Source organism: Haliotis rufescens, unplaced genomic scaffold (assembly GCF_023055435.1).
Source record: "Haliotis rufescens isolate VD_foot unplaced genomic scaffold, xgHalRufe1.0.p SCAF_12, whole genome shotgun sequence".
Classification (NCBI taxonomy): Eukaryota; Metazoa; Mollusca; class Gastropoda; order Lepetellida; family Haliotidae; genus Haliotis; species Haliotis rufescens.
In genome coordinates this window covers 6753933-6777608 of record NW_025963802.1, presented here as the reverse complement: position 1 = coordinate 6777608, position 23676 = coordinate 6753933, and the positions used below count along the sequence as shown (strand labels likewise).

General features: G+C 39.6%; 1 protein-coding gene across 2 annotated transcripts in view; it reads left to right on the top strand.

The window, feature by feature from the left end:
* Nucleotides 1-15508: 15508 nt before the first annotated feature.
* The window catches only part of LOC124141240 (endothelin-converting enzyme homolog), a 157285-nt gene continuing 149117 nt past the window's right edge, over nt 15509-23676 (top strand). Inside the window, exon 1 of one of the 2 annotated variants that reach the window (XM_048393313.1) lies at nt 15509-15657. In XM_048393313.1, coding sequence (XP_048249270.1) covers nt 15625-15657 — 33 coding nt within the window. In that variant the 5' untranslated portion in view covers nt 15509-15624. Of the gene's footprint in view, nt 15658-18745; nt 18908-23676 lie in introns of those variants that run through there. The other variant, XM_048393311.1, reaches the window with a different exon arrangement.

The following is a 23676-nucleotide window of genomic DNA, read 5'->3' as shown; positions in this document are numbered from 1 at the left end:
TGCTGAAGGTGTTGACATGTTTAAAAAATGTTTAAATTTTGACAGTTCCTTGGTAAATGGTACGCACGGTTACTCATTTTAGAAAGAGGTCAAATTAACATAAGTCACAACACAGGGTGTACTTTTATTTGCAGTGATATTACAGAACAACACAGTCTCTCTTTTGCAAAATATCAAACGTACATGAATGTACGCCTCAATACGACTATTCTGGGCTTTTGATCACGATAACACAAATGCACACATGTTCTGGAAGAACAAAGCGCAACAACAAGATCATGTTCGCTAATACCTAATTGCGTCAGCTGAATACCAGTCGGTCTTAAAAACAGTGTAATTTTCATCCTGAGTGTATTTGCATGATTAAATCTTAAAGACAGTGTAAAATGAAACGTGCTTTGAAATCAAGATGAGTCACTTTTAAAGATATCTTGTAGCAACGTCCTCTGCTTTAGAAAATGAATCTCAGGGACATGATTATTGTGCCGAGATAAAAGATGTTCTTGCAGACAATTTCTTTGCTTCAGAAATCAAAGCATCTTTTGACCTTTTACTCAAACAATAAAAGTTTTTATAAAGGTTAAAAAGAAATAATTGCGATCAAATATTTCTTCAACTTTGGAAACATTCATGTAACTTTCCACAGCCGACAGTACATATTGACTCGCGTTTCAAACGAATATCCAGAATTCCCAAGCTATTGCTGGAGAAAACGCTGATGATATTGAAGAAATTGTCCGTATTGTCACGGTCGCTTATATCTTGCACAAACTCACGAGGAGTTCCTCTATCATTCTGAAACACGTAATGTAATAAGAAGCGACCAGATAGCATTAAGTCCCACATTGATTTTTACCGCGGATGAATCGCGGGGGTGCCTCACTGATGAAATTACTCCGCTAGTAGAACAAAAGCGCGGGAAAAGGTCACGTGACTGAAGTCATCTCGTTCCAGTATGGTGCTATTATTTACGTATTCATACCTCTGTTATCAGCAATAATTACACATCACGAGTACGCGTGTGTCCCCTCTTCAAATATACTCTCCATGCCTTTGATCATTCATCCCTCAATTATGTTGGTTTCGCTACGTCAGATAACTCCTTGAATCCAATATGGCCACGATCGTCTGCCGTTTTCAAACATGGAGGACCTATTATCTTCATTTTGATACAGAAGCTGTGTCTGGGGCTCAAAAGAAACTTGTTACGCCAGGAAATTGTGCTCCTCTTTTAGATTTTCTTATTAAATAGGAGGTACAGGACTATCTAATCTCACGGGGACAATAATTGCGGTCATCCACGGACAAAGAAGCTGATCCATTTATATATATATAGATGGGAAAATGAACAAGAATGTTTCCCGTGTTTTAGGGAGGCACTCGACTTCACTTCATCAGAACCTGATTCTTCATGTTAGTAGAACGTAATGGACAGCTCAGGTCAACAAGAAAAATATCAACTAAAAATGTTGATATCTCATGACTGGTAACGTTAACGTTCCCTAACAAGAAACACATACTTCGTTATCAGACTTGTCAATTTGTCTTTCGAAAAATGATGTACCTTTATGACACTCAAACTAATGTTGGGTACATATAGTCAGCATTGGCCTTGTTCGACCGCAATACTGGCTAAGGTTTTACGAAAGACAGGTGGAAGTTTGTCTGTAAGACTGATTTTGTGGTTATTTCAGAAAAGACATATTTTTCAAAATATATCAAGCTAATGTTACTTAACCTAAAAGGTTTCTTCGCACGTGTTTTTCAAATGTATGCTCTGGCAAGTATGCATTAGGGGTTATCAAATCTCTGTGAGAGCTGTGTGAGACATCTTGTAAAGTTTACATCTAAAATATGAGATAAAATGTCAAGCTAAAATCAGATGACACACACGCAAGTCAATTTCCTTTCTATGCTCCGCACTCCAAACAAGAACGTCAGCCATAATTTCTGATTATTTAAACTAGAGCCACTGACAACATAATCAAGCGTCAATTCTCGTCAAACTTGCTGCACTACAGATAATGCTATTACCATTGGCACGACCACCGCCTCACAAGGCTTATGTAATAATATCTTCTTCATTTGATTTGTGTCAGATTGCTGTCCATATATACAGGATATATTTTAACACTCGTGACAGGAAATGGATTGCTCCGGTATCTTCAAAGTTCTGCTGAGAGGAAATTAAAACGAAATTAGATTTACTTCCCAGGGTCTTGCGACTATTGCCCGAACGAAATAGCGTCTCATGTACGTAGTCCTGTTGCATCAAGGCTTGTTAGCTCAATGAGCATTCGTGTAATTACGGGAATGTGTTTCGGGGAAATTGTTTTCAAACTAGTATTGATTTCAGTGAGCCACGTGCAATGTAAAGATACTTAGAATTGTATAAGGAGCATGTCTTGCAAGATACCACTATCTCCTCAAACGCCATCATCCTTTCAGGTACTTCAAGGGAGGGGTTCTATGTGAGATAATGTGTTCTGTCGTCAAAGGCACCACAATTAACTGGGCAGAGTTACGTCTCTTTGGCGTGCCAGAATCCTATGATCGTGGGTTCAATTCCCGGTTCACCACCGTACCCGTGCTCGTGGGTGTCAGCCAAAAGACAAACGTCTAAGACCTGCATCGCGTCGAGCTTTGGTCCACACCAAGCAGATACGTCATGATATAACTAAAACTGTTCGAATCAGCGTCAAACCACACCCACTAGGGTGTTTCAGCCTTACTGAGTTACTTTATCTTGTATGCTACGTGCACATTGCATAGTCATTGGGGGAATATGTTCCACGATCTGGTACCCATTCCCTGCCTTGTTCTAGACATGGTCTGTCTTACTGTGTGTTTGTTTGTTTGTTTTATTGTTTAACTCCACAACCAAGAATGTATTGCTTTTGAAATACAATCGCGTATGCTCTTTCCTTAGACTTCAAAGGGCGTCATGCGACTCTTGCTCAGAAGTTGTTTTATTAAGGTTACAACATTCAAGGCGTCAGTAAAGCTTTCAAAAAGTTTTATGGTTTTAGACATGTAGACGACATTTCCAAATTTGACGCGTCTGTGACAAAAATGATGTCCGATGCAATTCCCTATTTTGACTTGTACCAAATTGTTCCCGTGCTCTTTCAGGTGAACAATTGACTTTGCTTTGCTTGTGTTTGTGACGGTTGCCAATGGTGGGGCAGGATACGTTCACCTTTTCGCGAACACCACGTATCATTTACTATTTGATAGTGATTCATAAACCCATGCTCGTGATCTAGTCGAAATCGTACAATCTCCATACAATTATGGAGAGATTTCTGTTGGATATGGAACGGGTTTTGTCGCTTTATTTAATGATTCTGAATCTAATTTGCTGGGTCTGCCAATTAGCCGCATCTAGTCTCCCTTTAAGGTTCTTGAACTGTTCTGAGCATCAAAGGGCTTACTTCAACCTAAGGACACAGCGTATAACTGCCATAGACAATGATGTTGCATATTAGTCCATGTATATTCATTAACGCAAATAAGTAACATTTATAGTTTTTTTATGTTAATAAATCACGATGGAATCAATTCACTTTTTAGACATAATCAGGAACAAAATTATCTTGCCTTGATGACATTGTGATTTTTGTATTTCATTTGAAAGTGCATAGGATATTTAAACATGGGAAGAAACGGTATCTGTCAAACCCGACAGTTATGAAAAATACGAAAGAACCAATAGAAAAACCCTCACCCTCACATACAATCACGACTGCACGATTAACGATCAACACGATTGGAGGAGGATGACACATACGCCGGGTCATCTATTGCCTACAAACATCTGGTCTACATTAGGTTTTTTCTTATGACAAGCATTATTTGGTACAAGGGATCCTGTGATGTAGACATGCAATGCATATACAGTCAATCGTGCTGGAACAAATATATGTAAGCGACAAAACACTTTCCATAACCACAAGAAATATCTGCTAAAATCAGATTCCAACTGTATTATGAGCATGTGATTATGAATCACTATCAAATAGTGACCAAACCAGGTGTTCGTGACAAGGTGAGCGTAATACTATCCTATCGGAGGCACCAGTCACAAACACATGCAAAGACAAGTCACTTGTTCACCTTAAAAAGTCAAAATAAGGCATTGCATCATTTTCAGGCTTTGATGCTTCAAATTTGGAAATGTCCTCCACATGTCTACCACAAACCTTTCTGAAAGCTTCATTGAGGCCTTGAATGATGTAACCTTGATCAAACAACTTCTGAGCTGGAGTCGTATGACGTTGTGTGTAACCATGGTACAACATGCTCGATTGTACCACAAAAGTTGAAATGAAAAATGAAATGCAGACACCAAAGGCTGGAGCTGCTGGAATATATATATATATATATATCATTGATTGAATGAGTGAGTGAGTTGGGTTAAACGCCACGTGAACAGTATTCCAGTAAAATCACGGCGTGTCAGCTTAATGTGGGAGGAAAGACCGAAGTGATGCAGGTCTCAGACGTTTACCACTTTTGTGAAACCCACGAGCACGGGTATGGTGCTAACGCGAACCCACAACCATAGGTTTCTGGCGTCCCAAGGTGCGCAACTAATGAGAAGAATCATATTAGAGCAACATTTATTCTTAGTTTACATCAACCTAAGGGCACTGTTTCAAAATTCAAGCGCACTGAAATTATATAAGACTCTCCTAATGTATTGTATAGACACCTTTCAAAAAATAAGACAGTAGCATGCGTGGAAATAGTGAGTGTTTTCGGTTTAACGCCTCTTTGAACAGTATTTAGTTATATTGTTATATCACGACGTTTTGAGCTTCATGAGGAAAGCACGAAGTGACACAGGCCTTAACGTTAACCACTTTGTTGACACCGTCAGCACCGATATGGTGATGACAAACCAAGAAACATAACCAGGGGGGAATGTAGGATTCGAACCAACGATAATAGCTCAGCACACCTAACAGACACAACTCATCTGTTCCCAGCCATCGGAAAATGTGAAATCATATTGACATGTTTTCTAGGTTTTATAATAACACTACTCCTCCTCCTCCACCTTTGACAAGAAAAGTTAGTAAAAAAATAAGTAAAGGTATTTAGATTATTTAAGCCGTGTGAATCTTCTACTTAACATATGGTTCTCTGCGTTTCTATCAATTCAATCTCACCTTCGGGGCATCCTGGTGCTCAGAAGTCCAAACTAATCACTTAATAATACCTTTCATAAAATGCTTGCAAAATGTCTAATCTTTGTAAATGTTTTGCAAATTCTTTATTGATTAAATTTTTCCAAAGAATTGCCGGTTAATTTTTTTACTTCAGAATATCCCCAAGTCTAATTCAGTTCGATGGAGCAATTTCAATCCTAGGATTTCTGTCACTTCTCTGCGTAAAGCCTACTTAAGGCTGTCCGTTACGGGCGGAATACTTTGAAGTCCTATCATAACGATGAAGCCTATGTCTGACGAGGCATAGCGACTTGTCAGAATTGTCTTATCAATGTTTAGTAAGCTTGAAAATCTGGCACAGTTCGAAACAACCTCGATCTTGTCGGGGTTTATCGTCAAGTTCTTTGTCATTTGTCTCTTTGTCTCTGTTGTACTCGTGTTACATGTATGTTACCTCATACTCCATAATCTCAAACTTATCACCTCGCTAATATAACTGCTGATTTGCATGCCTTCAGAACGTCTTCATTCACAGATGACTTAAAAGAAACTATTTTTCAACAGATATATTTTATTTTTGGACAAACTGTACTTGAGCGTTTACCTATTTGTACCGACTGGCATCATAATCATTTCGCGAACGCCTGGTGCAATGATTTTTAGTGTTTTCTTGTTCTTTTTTTATTTTGTTACTTTCTAAAAGGAGATGAAACTTGGCTAAAATAACCGTCCAGGCAAAAACAATCGTTCAAACACCGTCTTGTCTGCCTGCTTCCTGAAACTGCCCAATGTGCATGTTTTTCAATGTAAAAAATAACGATTACTCCAAATACAAAGGAACAATGTCTCAGTTTTACACAATGCACCGATCTAGACTGTGATTGGAAATGGACATGGGACCATGAAGCATAGCCGTCAACTTCTACTGTGACAGATATTCAATCATGAATACCTGAGGAATTCCATTATGTGATCCCGAGACATTTTGGCTCCTGCTAAAACAAAGTGAGGCGTTGGGTGATATCCGAATCAAACTTTTGATGTCGCCCTGGCTTCCCCTTTATCAAGGTGATGATGCATAATTTCCAGTGTCAGTTCACGTGTAACGCCTCGTGGACATGTTGTTCTGAATCACTGCTTCTTGTCATCATAGGATAGATGATTCTGTTGACATTCAACCTACCAGCAGCCAGTTTATCCAGAGCAGATAGAATGTGATCATACCTAAATGCCTTGATATCTGGCTATATTTAATTTAATCCCCAACGCATGTTTTGCAAACGCAGTTTGTATATAATTAGGTTACACATTTGTTTCTAACTTAGTACTTCATCCCAGAATGCATATGTTCATATTGATAATACGATTCCTAAATGTAACTATCTCCAATTGAGCTTGGATATGATGTCCCTAATTTAGATTGTATATGATCCCCAAACGCATCTGATTTCAACTATGATTCACCATAAACAGACCACGGTCCCTGCAGCTGATGAGCAAGTATATGACCCTCTAACGCATCTGTTCTCTGGTAATGTTGAACGTAATTCTCAAACGCATCTTAATCCAATTTAGTCGCACCATTAAAATACCACAGTCCCTACAGCTGATGAGCAAGTATATGACCCTCTGACGCATCTGTTCTCTGGTAATGTTGAACGTAGTTCTCAAACGCATCTTAATCCAACTTAGACGCACCATTAAAATACCACAGTCCCTACAGCTGATGAGCAAGTATATGACCCTCTGACGCATCTGTTCTCTGGTAATGTTGAACGTAGTTCTCAAACGCATCTTAATCCAACTTAGACGCACCATTAAAATACCACAGTCCCTACAGCTGATGAGCAAGTATATGACCCTCTGACGCATCTGTTCTCTGGTAATGTTGAACGTAGTTCTCAAACGCATCTTAATCCAACTTAGACGCACCATTAAAATACCACAGTCCCTACAGCTGATGAGCAAGTATATGACCCTCTAACGCATCTGTTCTCTGGTAATGTTGAACGTAGTTCTCAAACGCATATTAATCCAACTTAGACGCACCATTAAAATACCACAGTCCCTACAGCCGATGAGCAAGGATATGACTCTCTGACGTATCTGTTCTCTGGTAATGTTGAACGTAGTTCTCAAACGCATATTAATCCAACTTTGACGCACCATTAAAATACCACAGTCCCTACAGCTGATGAGCAAGTATATGACCCTCTGACGTATCTGTTCTCTGGTAATGTTGAACGTAGTTCTCAAACGCATCTTAATCCAACTTTGACGCACCATTAAAATACCGCAGTCCCTACAGCTGATGAGCAAGTATATGACCCTCTGACGTATCTGTTCTCTGGTAATGTTGAACGTAGTTCTCAAACGCATATTAATCCAACTTAGACGCACCATTAAAATACCACAGTCCCTACAGCTGATGAGCAAGTATATGACCCTCTGACGTATCTGTTCTCTGGTAATGTTGAACGTAGTTCTCAAACGCATCTTAATCCAACTTAAGCGCACCATTAAAATACCACAGTCCCTACAGCTGATGAGCAAGTATATGACCCTCTGACGCATCTGTTCTCTGGTAATGTTGAACGTAGTTCTCAAACGCATCTTAATCCAACTTAGACGCACCATTAAAATCCCACAGTCCCTGCAGCTGATGAGCAAGTATATGGCCCTCTAACGTATCTGTTCTCTGGAAATGTTGAACGTAGTTCTCAAACGCAACCTAATTCAACTTAGACGCACCATTAAAATACCACAGTCCCTACAGCTGATGAGCAAGTATATGACCCTCTGACGCATCTGTTCTCTGGTTATGTTGAACGTAGTTCTCAAATGCAATTGTTCCCAACATTAGAGACATATTTGTTCCCTGCTTTTATGTTGAGTGGATGAGTGAGATGGGTTTAAAGCCTCTTCTAACAGTATTCCAATTATATCACGGCGTGTCAGCTTAACGTGAGAGGAAAAACCGAAGTGATGCAGGTCTCAGATGTTTTCCACTTTGAAACCCAAGAGTATGGTGCTGACAAACCAAGAAACATAATCGGGGCGAACCGGGACTCGAATCCACAACCATAGGTTTCTGGCGTGCCCAGGGGGCGCACAACGAATTGAGGCACCTTAGACTGCTGGACCATCCATGCTCCAGCTTTTATGAAGCAGAAACCCTGTACTCCTATAACGCATCGGATGAACATGGAACTACATATGGAGCAGGTTTCTTGTCTTGTAATCTAATCAGCTCATGCTGCTTGTCTCTTGAATAATTCCTCGCCCCTGAGTTTACATTTAAATATTTATCAGATCAAACGTGTTGTATAGTGTATTACCATCATTGTTCATTGTGTCTTGCAATCCTAACTCCAATACATAATGTCTTCACACGTACACTACACAAAGATAGACGAAAACACTGCGTTGACAGCGGATGTTTTAGAGCGATTGTTATGTGATATCCTGAAGCGACTGCATATTAGATGAGGACGTGTCTTCGGCTAAATTGCGAAAACAAAGTGTCAAATTATAAAACATGAAATTCGTTTGAAACCTCCAAACACAGAGTAATTACACTGCAGTTTCATAAGTGTGAGTGTGAGTGATTCGATCTTGAAACCATGGTAACCCACGTGGAATATGGTCACGTGGCCTCGGTAAAATTCAGTCCCAATTTAACACGCTGAGAGTTCAAGCAAAGCTGGTGGAATGAATAAAAATACAAAATAGAAAGAACAAATTTCATTTCCTGTCACTGCAGCGATTCATGTTGGATGGTATCTGACTTCACATTGGCTGCATGTTACGAGCTACGGACGTACCAATTTGAATACATCTGTGGCATGGGCGTTAAAATTGTTCAGCTTCAGCACCAAGCTTTCAACCAAGGATTTTGATGGCAGAATAGATTAGTAATGCCAACACGACGTTGTATTTGAAAGTTGCAGGGGTCAGAACTTGATCAGCGTGTTAAAACACCACATTTATACATAATATCCAATCCCTTTGAAATAAGCCAGGCCCTTAAATTACATCCTGAGGGTTTGAGACGACAAATGAGAAAGGAGAAGGCAGGGTTTCTCTAAATACAACGATACCCAAAGGCACGAGTCAATTAGTAACATTTAAACAGGCATCAATGAATCCTCACGATATCCCTGGACATATCACTGCATTTACATGAATTATGGTTTTCTGTCAAGTAGACACAACGATGACATATGATGTTACGAAGGAAACTTGCTTTATGTTATTGATGAGCAGGGGGTTAATTTGAGTGAAGCAGTTACGCAATTTGTATTGATATGGCGATTCCCGTTCCTCTGCCCTTTACAAGAAATTGCACTCATGAATTTCATTAACCACTAGTGCGTTTGTGTGTCCTTGGAAAACCCGGGACAGTTTTCTCGATACTCTTGGTATAATTAATGAAACACTCGCATGACTGTTGCAAACGTTCCAACATGGGGAGGCCTCGCATATGCACGTTTAGAAGACGATCAATACACGAGACAAGCTACGCTCTTGCTGGTTTTATCATAGTTTTTTTTTTAAATTTTATGATAAAACCCCGAGTTTCGGTGATATTTACCTTGGAGATTTTATGTGCTTTTCATCTCTCGGCGATCTCTTTTAGGAGTGTGCATTCAAACCATGTTCTCCAAACCTCCATAGGGCCAGCACACATTAAAAATACCCTGAAGTATGTTTAAATGATTTAACCTTCTTTATATACATATATTTATCACATCATTTCGAAAGCTGGCGTAATGTCTTTTGGTGTTAATGTTACCAGAATGGTTGTATGATATCATGATGAATGTGAGAGTCACCATCACGTTTGCAGGAACTCATAGAAAATATAATTTGGTGGCATTGCTAAATCTTTAAAATCATTTTCATTCCAAGAAAATATCAAATAAAAGTTAATACGTATTGTGCAAAATATTTCACAATGTGGGTTATGTGGAACGTCGTTATGTCAGACCCAGTTAATCTGAACCCTGAACCTTCTTATTGTCGATGTCACTGGGAGCGATACCGCCCGGGTCAGCGAGGTTTCTCTGGTAACAGATAATTGTGTTGTGGTGCATCTATGCATATTATATTAGCGTTAGACGTCGTCAGTTGATGGGAAATTGTGTTTTAAGTGACAAGTTGACTGCAATGCATCAGGATCGGCTTACAAGGACCTTGTCTTGTCTTCCTGTGTGACGATTATATACTAACCTGGTTAGGATAACTGATTCGTTCCAGGTATAACAGGTGCCCCAATGGTCCCACATTCATTGCACAGAGTTGCGTCCCTTATCAAGATCCGCTGTCCATTGGTTCGAATCTTGGATTATATGCAGTTACAACCATTCGTTTTTCTGCACTATACCCGTGCTCAATTTGCTAGAGTTCCACGACTTCTAGTGATGTTTTAGGGTTTCCTCCCTCGTCAGGGGCGGTTGGGTAGCCTAGAGGTTAAAGCGTTCGCTCGTCACGCGAAAGACCCAGGTTCGATTCCTGACATGGGTACAATGTGTGAAGCCCATTTCTGGTGTCCCCCGCCGTAATATTGCTGGAATATTGCTAAAAGCGGCGTAAAACCATACTCACTCACTCACTCACTCACTCCTCCCTCGCCATGATATGCCTGAAAAGCCTGAAATAGCGTTGACACGGACGTTAAAACCTAAGTCATTGGGTCGCCACTAAGACCTGAATTTTGACGTTAACTTATCCACTCGTAAGGCAAACAATACGCATGTAATCATGCACGCAAATAGTAAAGTTAAGTGAATATAGATTTGTCTTAACCTAGAAAGTAGGGCGCAGGGTACTACAATGATTAATACATTCAGTCATTAACTAGAATGAACATGTTCAATTCCCATATGGGTTCAATTTCTGAAGCATACTTCTCCCATCTGACATGACAATTAGCATGGATGTAGAACTACTGGCGAACAGAGCCAGTTGGCCTAGATGAATTCCCGACAGTGATACAGTTAACCGGAGAAACCGTATACATACAATCACATGAACCACGTCTAGGTTTTGTAGTCGTCTGACTCTCTTTATGACAACGCTGTTAATTAGAGCTAAGCGATGTTCTCGTACTGAGAGCGCAGTGCTGGGTTGCCCATCACAAACCCCTTGTTGACGGCTAACGCGATTTTCTCGTACTGGGAGCGCAGTGCAGTGTTGCCTATAACAAACCCCTTGCTGACGGCTATCGCGATGTTCTCGTACTGAGAGCGCAGTGCAGGGTTGCCCATCACAAACCCCTTGTTGAGAGCTTAGCGATGTTCTCGTACTGAGAGCGCAGTGCAGTTTGGCCCATCACAAACCCCTTGTTGACGGCTAACGCGATTTTCTCGTACTGAGAGCGCAGTGCAGGGTTGCCTATCACAAACCCCTTGTTGACGGCTAACGCGATTTTCTCGTACTGAGAGCGCAGTGCAGTGTTGCCTATCACAAACCCCTTGTTGACGGCTATCGCGGTGTTCTCGCACCGATAGCGCAGTGCAGGGTTGCCCATCTCAAACCCCTTGTTGGGAGCTAACGCGACGTTGTCGCAATGAGAGCCAAGTGCAGCTTTGTAAATTCCTCGATATATTCAGGCACACTTACTCCTTAAGGAGTATTTTAACTGTCTTTCACACCCACGGTTATTGCTGATGCGTCTATGGGGTGTTCAGTAGTAGTAGTAGTAGTAGTAGTAGTAGTAGTAGTAATTTACGAGGCTCTTCATGATAGAATTGTATTGTGCACTTTTGCACACATTCATTTGGCTCATGGTCCACTTGTGAAGCATGTCAAGACCCATGATGAAAACAAGGCATTCCTAAGTTATCTTAAACGAGTCAAGTATGTGGGACTTAATCTCAATGTCAGTGTTGATTTTGTTGATGGTTCTGTACTAGTGGACGGTACAGATATGAGTGTCAACCAAGCGAAGTGCCATATCAAATCGTCCCAGACTCACCTTTTCAGGCAGAGGCTATCTGAACGACCACTTCATCGAGTTCATGTGCAGTGTGTTGAAAAGATTAGTAACCCTGCAGAGTACTTCTCTTGGATTAAGTCGGCTGGCCTGAACAATGAAACAGAAGGTTTTCTGTTTGCTGCTCAAGATCATTCGAAATCGTCGATGTGTGATTTGGCATAAAAATGGTAATATGAATTGTAAATTATGCAATGAATTTAATGAGACTGTCCAACACAAGATTCAGGAAAAACATGGAAAAAATGCGAACCTCGCTTTCGAAATCTCACGCTTGCATCCCAAGTATCAAGTTGTCCGACTCTCCATTGTTCTCGATGCCTAAGGTTTGGTACCTCCAAATCTGTTGACTGACATTGGGAGAGTACCTGGGTTTGCTACCAGGAACGATGCCCTTCTGACAGAAGGCTGCAATGCTGGAGAGTCTTCACATTCTCCGAAAAGTTCTGGGTGGGTTTGACTAACGCTTCGTGGGCGCTGTCTGGGCTTGCGAGGGGACAAGGGCACTGAGTTGATGTTGAGCATAACCGGTCTGTGCCAGGATCACCCAAACCCTCTTGGCTGCATTTCTTATTTTAATCTGTTCATCATAATAATAACAGACATGCCTACGACAGTGGGCGAACTTGAAAGTAATTACGTCTATTCAGCGCTAATAGACACATATTTATCGTGGTGACATTTGGAGTGGACAAACCGGTGGTGGATATGATGATGATAACGATCGGACCTGATACTTTATTGAGTGTAATAATTTATTCCTTTCTGTAAAGTCATGGCAGCAACAACATGCTTCACGAGTAGCCGCAATGAAGATCAAACTTGGAACGGCATCGCCACGAGCGAATGCTTTAACTACCAGCCTCTCCAACAGCCCCTCGTTAAAAGTGAAAAATAGGCTTTACATGAATGACAGTGAGGGATCTCAAATTCCAACACATAATTGACAATCCATGTGTAAGAAAGCAAGAGTCGTGTCCTACACCAATGTACATAAACTATATCAAATATTCAAGAAACGTTCGTGGTAAGCAAATGGACTGTATATCAACCGCGTAAAAGTCAGAAAATTAGATTTTTTGTCCAAACAAACCAAGTCAACTCATTATTTTCAATCGATGTCTTGAATGGTCTGTAAGTGTTTCAAGGCCATGGAATGTTCCCACGGCATAGAAGGCAATATTGACTCCCAAGGTACCACCAGCTTGTCTAAAGACCTATCTACTACATGTCCCTCTGGAGCGGTTAACTTTGCGGGACTGCCTATGGTCAAAGCGATAATCAGCACCTACAGCTGGTCGAAATTCTTACTGCATGCATGACTTGATGACTAAACCAATATTGATTGGAATAAATAATTACCAATATCCTTTTATTCCTGCTAACCTTCGTGTTGCTGGTGTGGGAACTTAGTACTTATTTGAACCAGAAAACGGTGTATTTCACAGGAACTGTTCGAACACACACGTTAAATGTTCATGGGTTCTGTGGTGCTTGCAGATTTGTGCTTGTCGTTTTAATGGTTTTGCGGAAATGTCCTGTTTCATTTGTATAAGAAGCGTTATGCTAGTCAGCAATATTACTGTATGTCTGTCAATTATCAATTCCAGACAAAACCAGTTAATTGACTTGATCAACTACCCGTACAGTCAGGGTACATAGATTCACCGCCACTCCTGAAAACCTTGCACGTCTCTTGATGAGATAAGCATGTTATTCCACAGGAAAAGGCAAATGTTCTATTTAATATAATTTATCTTACAAGATTTTGAAATGGTGAATATCATTATTCGGAGATAAAAATTGCATTTCTTTGAGACGGCTCTGATTTTGCGTAGTTGGTAGTGACGGTCATGTTTACAAGGAGATTGGCACGATATTATTTACAGACCTCCGTCATATTGATGGAACATTGCTGAGTGCGGTGTTAAATAACAACTGACCCCCCTAAAAAAACAACACGATATGAAAAGTATAATCATGACAGTCACTGCGATGGTGCATTGTACATGTACAAGGACAACCAAACTCACTCACTCAGTCTAAACTGGAAACTGGTCTTCGAATTTATAAGAGTACTTATACGAATAGGAAGCTGGGTAAAAATGTAAATTTAATTCGATGATAGAACAGTTCTTTTCAAAACCTATCGATGTATGTTTATTGTAGCAAAAGCTTGAAGTCAAACATGATTAACTAAAACACATATTTACTCAAACAGATGCCAAATATTTCACTTCTCAGTCGATGAACTAGGAAATAAGTCAGAACATTAATTCACGCGTTTTTTTCCTTTGCAAAACTGTCTCTAATAACACGGGGCTTAGCACAAACTCTTAGCTTACATCAATAGCGTGGCATCTATTCAATCTTTTTTTTTATTACCTTCGTTGTAAGAAATCATTATTTATTTATATCTTGCTGGATTAACATTTGTCATTTCCTCAAATCAAGCCTCGGCACAGGCCTCTTGTTACGAATCCCTCATAATCCATCCCTCGGTTCCCTGTTCTGGTTTCAACATTACCCCTTGCCTGCAAAAACACCCTGACGCCAGCGAGCATTGTGCATCTCGCTATCGACTTCTGAAAAACAAGTCGACTGTCCGTTAATTCTCACTCGCGGAAATACACCTCGCGAGCAGTATTGTTGTTCCTGCTACCAATTTGTCATGTTTCCCTTCTAAATAGCAAGCAATTTTCCAAACGTCTCATTATTCGCTACTCTAATTACAACACAAGCTTCCAGCGACTAAAGCTCACAGGTCTCTGTGTAGACGGGACTTACCAGAATTGACTCGTGGGTTCTTAGTGGTTCTATTCTTGTTTGAAATATGAGTATGCTTGACACATATCTGATTAGTGTTTCTAGACATAGCATCAATTTTAGCTAGTTTTCATTATTTCAGGATTCGATTTTGTCCAAGAATTCTTTGAGTGGCTACGAACTGCATGTTTTTATGTCCGTATGTTTATCCAACGGTAGAACTTTCTGCAAGAACTAAATTACAGAATTTCTTATCGCATACCATATCAAACTGCATCAGATGTACTGAAGGTGTTATCCAAAATAGCATCCTTAGCTTCACCTGCTCAAAGATACCAATTTTTTTATAATGTTGTATGTCATATTCTCACAGTCTCCTGTGAGGCTTGGCTGTACCATCGTGTAGCGATGGTTTTCACTGCATCCCGCCTCTTGCAGCTAAAGAGGCATGCATGGTGCTTGTAGTCTAGGTGATCCCATTGAGAGAAAGCTGAAAATACTATCATTTGTGCTTTGGGGGGAAGCATATGGTCGGGAGGAAAATATTACCAGTATCAGGGGTGTGCGGCGGTTGTGAGCTCAGGTGAGGATCTCAAGGCGAGCACTTCCTGCTGTGTATTCGACAGTGAGTTGTTCCAGATACGAGAGGTAGCCAAATAATGGGATACGTTTATTCGGATTTGGATTATGGGGTGTAAAAGACGCGTGTATCGTTCTATGGTGAGTAGGCTTTAAGATTTCAAAATGACCTGTCTTTGTTTCGAATTTTATTATTTTCATTGTTTAATTTATAACATGTATTGTATTAGGGTTTGCACTATTTATATTTCATTTGGATTCTTGATATGTCAGTCTTCAAGAGTATTCAAGGATGAGCTTGTTTGGTTGTAAGCCATCGCTTAATGACACATGATTATTGATCGACATGACGGTGCCATCTGAAATAACTACACACACTACCGCTACCACAACATTTCCTCTGCCACTATCATTATTACTATTACGTTGTCACTACCATCACCACATTCACTATTTCCATCACTACCGCTTCCACAACATTACCTCTGCCACTATCGTTATTACTATTACGTTGTCACTACCATCACCACATTCACTATTTCCATCACTTCCGCTACCACAACATTACCTCTGCCACTATCATTATTACTATTACGTTGTCACTACCATCACCACATTCACTATTTCCATCACTACCGCTACCACAACATTACCTCTGCCACTATCATTATTACTATTACGTTGTCACTACCATCACCACATTCACTATTTCCATCACTACCGCTACCACAAACTTACCTCTGCCACTATCACTATAACTATCACGTTGTCACTACCATCACCACATTCACTATTTCCATCACTACCGCTTCCACAACATTACCTCTGCCACTATCATTATTACTATTACGTTGTCACTACCATCACCACATTCACTATTTCCATCACTACCGCTACCACAACATTACCTCTGCCACTATCATTATTACTATTACGTTGTCACTACCATCACCACATTCACTATTTCCATCACTACCGCTACCACAAACTTACCTCTGCCACTATCATTGATATTACGTTGTCACTACCATCACCACATTCACTATTTCCATCACTACCGCTACCAGAACATTACCTCTGCCACTATCATTATTACTATTACGTTGTCACTACCATCACCACATTCACTATTTCCAACACTACCGCTACCACAACATTACCTCTGCCACTATCATTATTACTATTACGTTGTCACTACCATCACCACATTCACTATTTCCATCACTACCGCTACCAGAACAATACCTCTGCCACTATCACTATAACTATCACGTTGTCACTACCATCACCACATTCACTATTTCCATCACTACCACAACATTACCTCTGCCACTATCACTATAACTATCACTATCTCCTTCGTTTACTACCTGTATGGTATGCCAATACGTCATTGATGCTTTAATGCTATGCGATGTCGTAATTGGTTTTATGTGAAAAAAGACTTTAACAACCAAACATATCTTCCAACTATGAATCAATCGTAAGGTAAGGTTTACTCGTTATCAACAAATAGGAACGAACGCTGAACTAATGGCGTTAAGTGTTACGTTATAGTGACGTCAATATATTAAGAAATATGTCTGGCCTTTATTTAATGTCCTGATTAATTATATATGTATCTGATCCGATCACTTTATTTATGAAGGTAAAGTCCCTTTTTATGGGCGAAAGAGGGACTATGCAGTCAGTCAATTGTCCGTTTTAGATCTAGGTCTAGATATTGTGGATGAAGGTTGGTACGAACTTGAGATACTGTCTGCGTGTACTTAGGAACATATTTTGTAGTTAGCTTGATATACATTTTACAATTTGAGTTCACATACAAAGTTAGTTCTGTTTGAACGACTTGGATCACATTTAAGGTTGCTAATAAACCTTAGCCGTGGCATCATCGAATACGTTATACATACGAACCTTTATTTACATTAATGTCGCACTTTGACGCTGTCATACCTTCAAGAAATAAGAACGACTGCCATAGGATGTATATCTCGCTATAACGTCAACATCCAAGACAGTACATTCAAATGTTAATTCTCTGTACGTACAAGTATATCTTGGTTAAAATGACTACTGTATTTCGACTCTATCACACCTTCGAGAAATAAGGAGGACTGCCAATAGGATGAATATCTCGCTAAAACAACTACATCCAAGACAGTACATTCAAATGTTAATATTTTGTACGTACGAATATATCTATATGTCGTAACTTGCTGTGTCCATAACCTCAAGAGTAGATTCAAATGGTAATACATTGTACTACAAACCTATATTAGATGTCGTTATTTGTTGTATTTATTATCATGACAACATCAACAGTCAAACTCATTTTCTCGTATATCATATGTATGACAGCTAAAACATTATACATAATCATTATACAATATTTCAGTGTCGTTGTGTGGTCTACTTGTCTGCTAAACAATATAAACAACGTGTTTATTGACATGTCGCAGCAATCAATAAAACCATAACACTTATCCTGTATCAATATTGCCATGAAAAATCCTCATTAATAACCCACAATTGTAAAAGTGTTACATCCCAACCTGTTAACGTTCAATCGGAGTCTAGTTGAACCTCCGTCATTACATATACCGTTATGTGGATTGGAGGCATAATCATGGGTTTGACATTGTCCCTGTGCTTCATCTAAAAGCTTTATTGATATAATATCCTATCAATCAATTCTTCCATTACGTATTACTCTTCGTCATGAATACAGTGAATACCTTGCGTTTTCACATCAGCTGAAAGGCAAGTGTCTAGAATCAATGGCTTGATATGATCTCTATTCATATCAAGGGCGATTTGTTTTGATATAATAACATTCGTCCCATGCTGATATTTACATATCCATGGTCCCGTCATTTCTTTTCAACTTAGCCAAACTCGATTTAATTTTCAGTATTGTAGTTTGCATGTTCATGGCGGAGTGCATTTCAAGAAAGATCTAACGATCGCAACGCCATTAATCAACTATACATAACAATCATGCTTAACCACATAACAGCTACTGCATCTATTTCTTAATTGAACAGATTCACCTAAGCGAGACCTGGAGATACATTAATGCACATATTGACCTATGACACATTCCCCAGAGATGTAAATAATTCACTTGTTTTACGACAATGTTTGCGTCGGTAGCCGTCACATGGTACATACCGGTTTAGCAGGACGAAGGTTAAATTCGTCACTACTAAGAGGTATTGGTGATGAATACTGTATGAGGATAATGATGGTCTCCCAACACCGTACAGCGTCGTCGTGCTCGACACAGTGTTGCTGCTGACGCTGCCGAGAGGTGTATCACACTTAGGGGGTCATGTTCACACAGGTGTACCCCGGGACCATTCCGCAGTCCCTCCCCGGCCCGAGTGATGTAAGTTTCACAAATTCGTTATTGATTTCCATGTATATGAGCTGTCGATTTCAACTTTACTGTGGTACATTTCATTATGTGATTGTCGTCTCCTGTTAACGGGGACTCACTTATTTATGAGACGGTGTTGCAGTTGAGGATTCTGAATCTGTTTTATATCTGACAAGGAATCTTGAGGCGGGCTGTATGAATGATCATGACCAATCAGAGATATTCACCACGATGTGTATGTGTGTGTGTATGTGTGTGGATGTGTTTGCCTCTGAGGGATGTAAAATGTACCGTTATCCTAGTGATGATGTATAGGAGCGTTTTTTAAGTCAATTTGACATTTTTTTACATTATTGATCATTGCGACGTTATAATTGGATTAGCGTGTGCTGTTTTATTCATATGTCTTGTGCTGGTGAAACATTCTTTGATGTTTTTAATTTTCATATAACACATGTCGTTGATATAGTTAGCGTACATGGACGAGTCAGGTGGCATGGCAATGCCTGCTGTAGCTGTATGCATATTGCATGTGTGTTATAGAACTGTCACCAGTAACTGTTATTGATTAGGTAAGCATACAGAGCCGTCTGTAACGGTACACGTGAAGTACTTTAGTGACAACGTGCTATTGCTGCCTCGAGATCAGGTGGTACTGGTTGAAGCAGGTGTTGTATAGGCAGTGGTTTGTTCCACTGTTAGTGCATCCGCTTGTCAACTGAATACCTGGTTCGAATCCAATCGTGTTTGTATACACCAAACTCATTACTGATGTTCTGCTTCGTGACTTTCTGTATTAAAATATCAAGTCCTGCTAATTTAGATGTTTAAAGAATATAGACACATTTTTACAGTGATTTATGTGCTACCGTTGCATAAATGTATAAGATGTTTTTAAATTGTTTAATAATTCTAGTGGTGAAATGCTGTTCGTACATCTACTTTCGAGAACTATCTTGCAGAAGTATATTTGTATATGATGTATAACAACGATAAAACCCTTTCCATAATCATAAGAAATTTCTGCAAAAAGCAGAATCCGTTAAATGATTGCGACTTTTCATTATGTAAGCATGTGTCCCTTGGTGTCTACATTCCACATTTTTTCAGGCACAATCGAGCATTCTCTTTCTACTAAGATTTCAAAGAGCGTCATACAACTCTTGCTCAGAAGTTGTTTTATCAAGGCAACAACATTAAAGCTCAGTAAAGCTTCAAAATGTTTCCAAACTTTTCAAATTTGACGCATCAGTCACAAAAATGATTTCCCGTGTTTCTTCAGGTGAACCATTTACTTGCCTTGCATGTGTTTGTGACGGGTGCCACCGGTTGGACAGGATACACTCACCTTTTCGCGAACACCTGGTATCATCGCTATTGGATAGTATTTTTTATACGCGTGCTCGTGATATAGTCGGAATCGTACATTCCACGAGATTTCTTATGAATATGGAATGGGTTTTGTCGCTTTTATTCATGATCAAATAGTAATGATACCAGGGGTTCGGGAAAAGGTGAACGTATCCTACCCCGCCGATTGTACCCATCACAAACACACGCAACGGCAAGTAAACTTTTCACCTGAAGTAACTATACCAGGTGTTCGCGTATGGTCAAATCAGGTCAACCGGAGTGTATTCAATAGAAAGCCTAACGTGTTTGTATCATGATATTTTGTACACTGAAACCCGTTAAGCATCTTTCACTTATATCGTCTGGATTAATACATTTCATAATAAACGAATCATTACATATCACTGCCTTTGTATAAATGTAGACGTTTCATACGAATCACCCGCTGGATGGGAATTCTGGAGTAAACTAAATATCACTTTAATATTCGTGTACGTTTATTTCTTAGCATGACATTTCTGAAAACCCCTGATTACTCAATAATTAAAGCTTGTTGCCAAGCAACCGCAATTCGTAACAGAAGAAACGATTATTTTATTATCTTACAAGATTTGGGCAGCAAATTCATGCATTTGATTTCCCAATGAACGTAAATACAGCGACTATAAAATACAGTGTGAAGCTGTTTATAAATTCGAACCTTGTTTAACCGCTGCGGGCGATACGGTCTGTTGACGGAGATTTCCTTAACAATTCAAATAGCATAATTGCTGAACATGTTTCTCCATTTGACTAATCCATAGTTTCCCGACGTAATGAGGGTAATCTATAACTTTTCAACAGCCGCACACTATGTGTTGTTGAATTGCACCTATTTGTCTCTGGCTTTTGATTTATTAATGGTCTCTGTTTTCTGTTCTGTTTGTTGATCGGATGTTGTTGCTTTGATTATCAGTGCATGAATAAAAAAACTGATCGGCAAACTATGCACAGTATGCATATTTATTTATGAGAACTAATAGAAACATGCTGTGGTTCGTTTAGAAAATGAATATTTTTTCACAAGTTTCATGTCAACAAACCTTCTGAACTAGTTAGCTTTCTCACTGAATATAACAAATGCAATTCTCATCACCGATGCTTTATAAGGGCAAGATGGAATTCCAATATGATTTATGATACAGTTTTGGCGTCAAATTTGCTCCGATTTGTTTTCATGTGAACAGAGTGAACGAGCGTTTCTAACATAAATACATAAACAAAAGACTAGAAGGACGGTTCATGCATATTCATTGGAGTCTGTCAACCCCGGACTATTCTGGATCTCTGTCAATTCCGAACCAATATTACAATCACAAATTTACTCCCTTAATTTATAAAGTAAAATCTGTCTAACCCTGCACACTGTATTATACGGGAATGAAGGTATATTTGTAAAAGGAAGTCAGGTTGAAATATGCATACTTTCCTAATGACAGCTGCAAATAGATGAGATATTGCTGATGCGGCTATAAATGTAATTCACCCACTTGCCTCAGGGATGTGCTTTCAATTCCTCGGTTAAATGTTAAGGACAGGCTTTGTCAATATTCAGTGTTCAAATCCAAAACTCCAACTTGGTTTCAACGACGGTACCCTCACTGCGGGTTTCGCTACGACCTCTGTCACATTGACTTTCATGCATATGGAGCTGACACGTCACGATGTGACCAAATGTGTTACACGGACTGTTACACCAACTCACTCATTCAGGATGAGTACCAATTCACTCACTCACCCCAAGAGATCCTAACACAACGACAGTCGTATTCCAATACTCAAACGCAGACCTACGTTATTCTCAGCACTGTCTGCTTCTGTAATAAGACACGATGATAAATGTCTAACGAACATCTTCTGAACGGAACAAAAATGATTTGTCATTAGGCTCGAGCACTTCACTTCTGCATACGATTATTACCTCTCATACGTAATACAGAAAATAACTGCTTACAATTCCTCTTGTCATAATATGCCATGACAAATAACAACAAATACAAAGTGCAGACACCTATCCCTGTCGTGTTAGAGTGGTAATCTCGCAAAGTGTTTCTCCTTTCACTCTGATGTGAGACTTTAAAATATCCCTATCATGGCAAACATCGTCTTGTAGCAGTTACCCTGTAACAGGTTTTTCCATATCCAACTGCTTCCATGATTATTCCTTCCATGCAAACCTCTCCATGTTATCAGACCTTAGACAGACTCATTACAGATCTGACTGCTCCGACGTTCCTTCTGTGTCCCTGTGTGAGTTTCTACATCCCTCAGACTGACGCAAGACTCTCGTCTCTGTTATCTGGCCATCGTACAACGTCGGGCAGTGTAATTACTATCGACACTGAGAACATGTTCACAGCTATGCAGCAAACAAGTTACATGTTTTTCCGAATACCTTCGGGTTCATACTTAATCAAACATGCACGGTATGCATTGTGCTAAGATGATTGGCAACAGTTTGGGTATTTTGGTACTACGTAATGTACAGTGTATATACTTATTCCTGTGGTGTTTGCACGGTATGCAATGTGCTAAAATAATATACCCATTGGCAATGGTTAGTAGTATTGATAATGTGGTTCTACGTAGACCCTTTCTATAGAATTTCGGGTTAGAATGGTTCACCAGAAACTTGTGCTCGACGTCACAGGTGTCTTCGTGGATCGGAGGATCAAGCTAGGTGACTTGAATGATTGCGTGTCATCGTACCTCTTCGGCGTGGATCGTTGCACACAATATCAATAATTGTTTGCCCGGTCGAGACTAGAATATTTACAATCCGGTGTCATATTGCTGGACTATTGCTGAGTGCGGCGTTTAAAGAACAAAATAACGACAGTCGTTAACGTATTCGACTCAAGATTCAAAACGACTGTCTTCACAAAAACTGTATATTCGTTGTGTAATGCTGCTGTAAAGTAAACACATTAATTTCACGTTGAATTACGTATTTACCTCAAATGAAACCACATTTATTGTTGTGATACTTCCACTGAGTAAGTTATGTGTTTATTTGAAGCATTTTAATGTCGTTGCAAACATTAATTATTTATCGTATTTGATTCTATCAGTATCTATACAAATATCAATCACGGATATTAATAATATGATCAATCGTAACCGCTGCTTTTTATTCTGATTAATGTATTAAAAATCCTTGTTCCGGAAAAATTTCAACTCCGCGTAATATGAGCTGACATTGAATCGACACTATTATTTCTACCTATTACGTCAAAGCAAAATAAACTTCACGACTCCGTACCAGAGATACTGTTCTGATCCTTGGCCTTCCGAAGTCACAGATATATCCTGTTGGTGTACGCTATCTGTGTCTGTTCATGTAATCGTTTCATCAAATGCAAGACATCAAACACAAACGGTGAGTG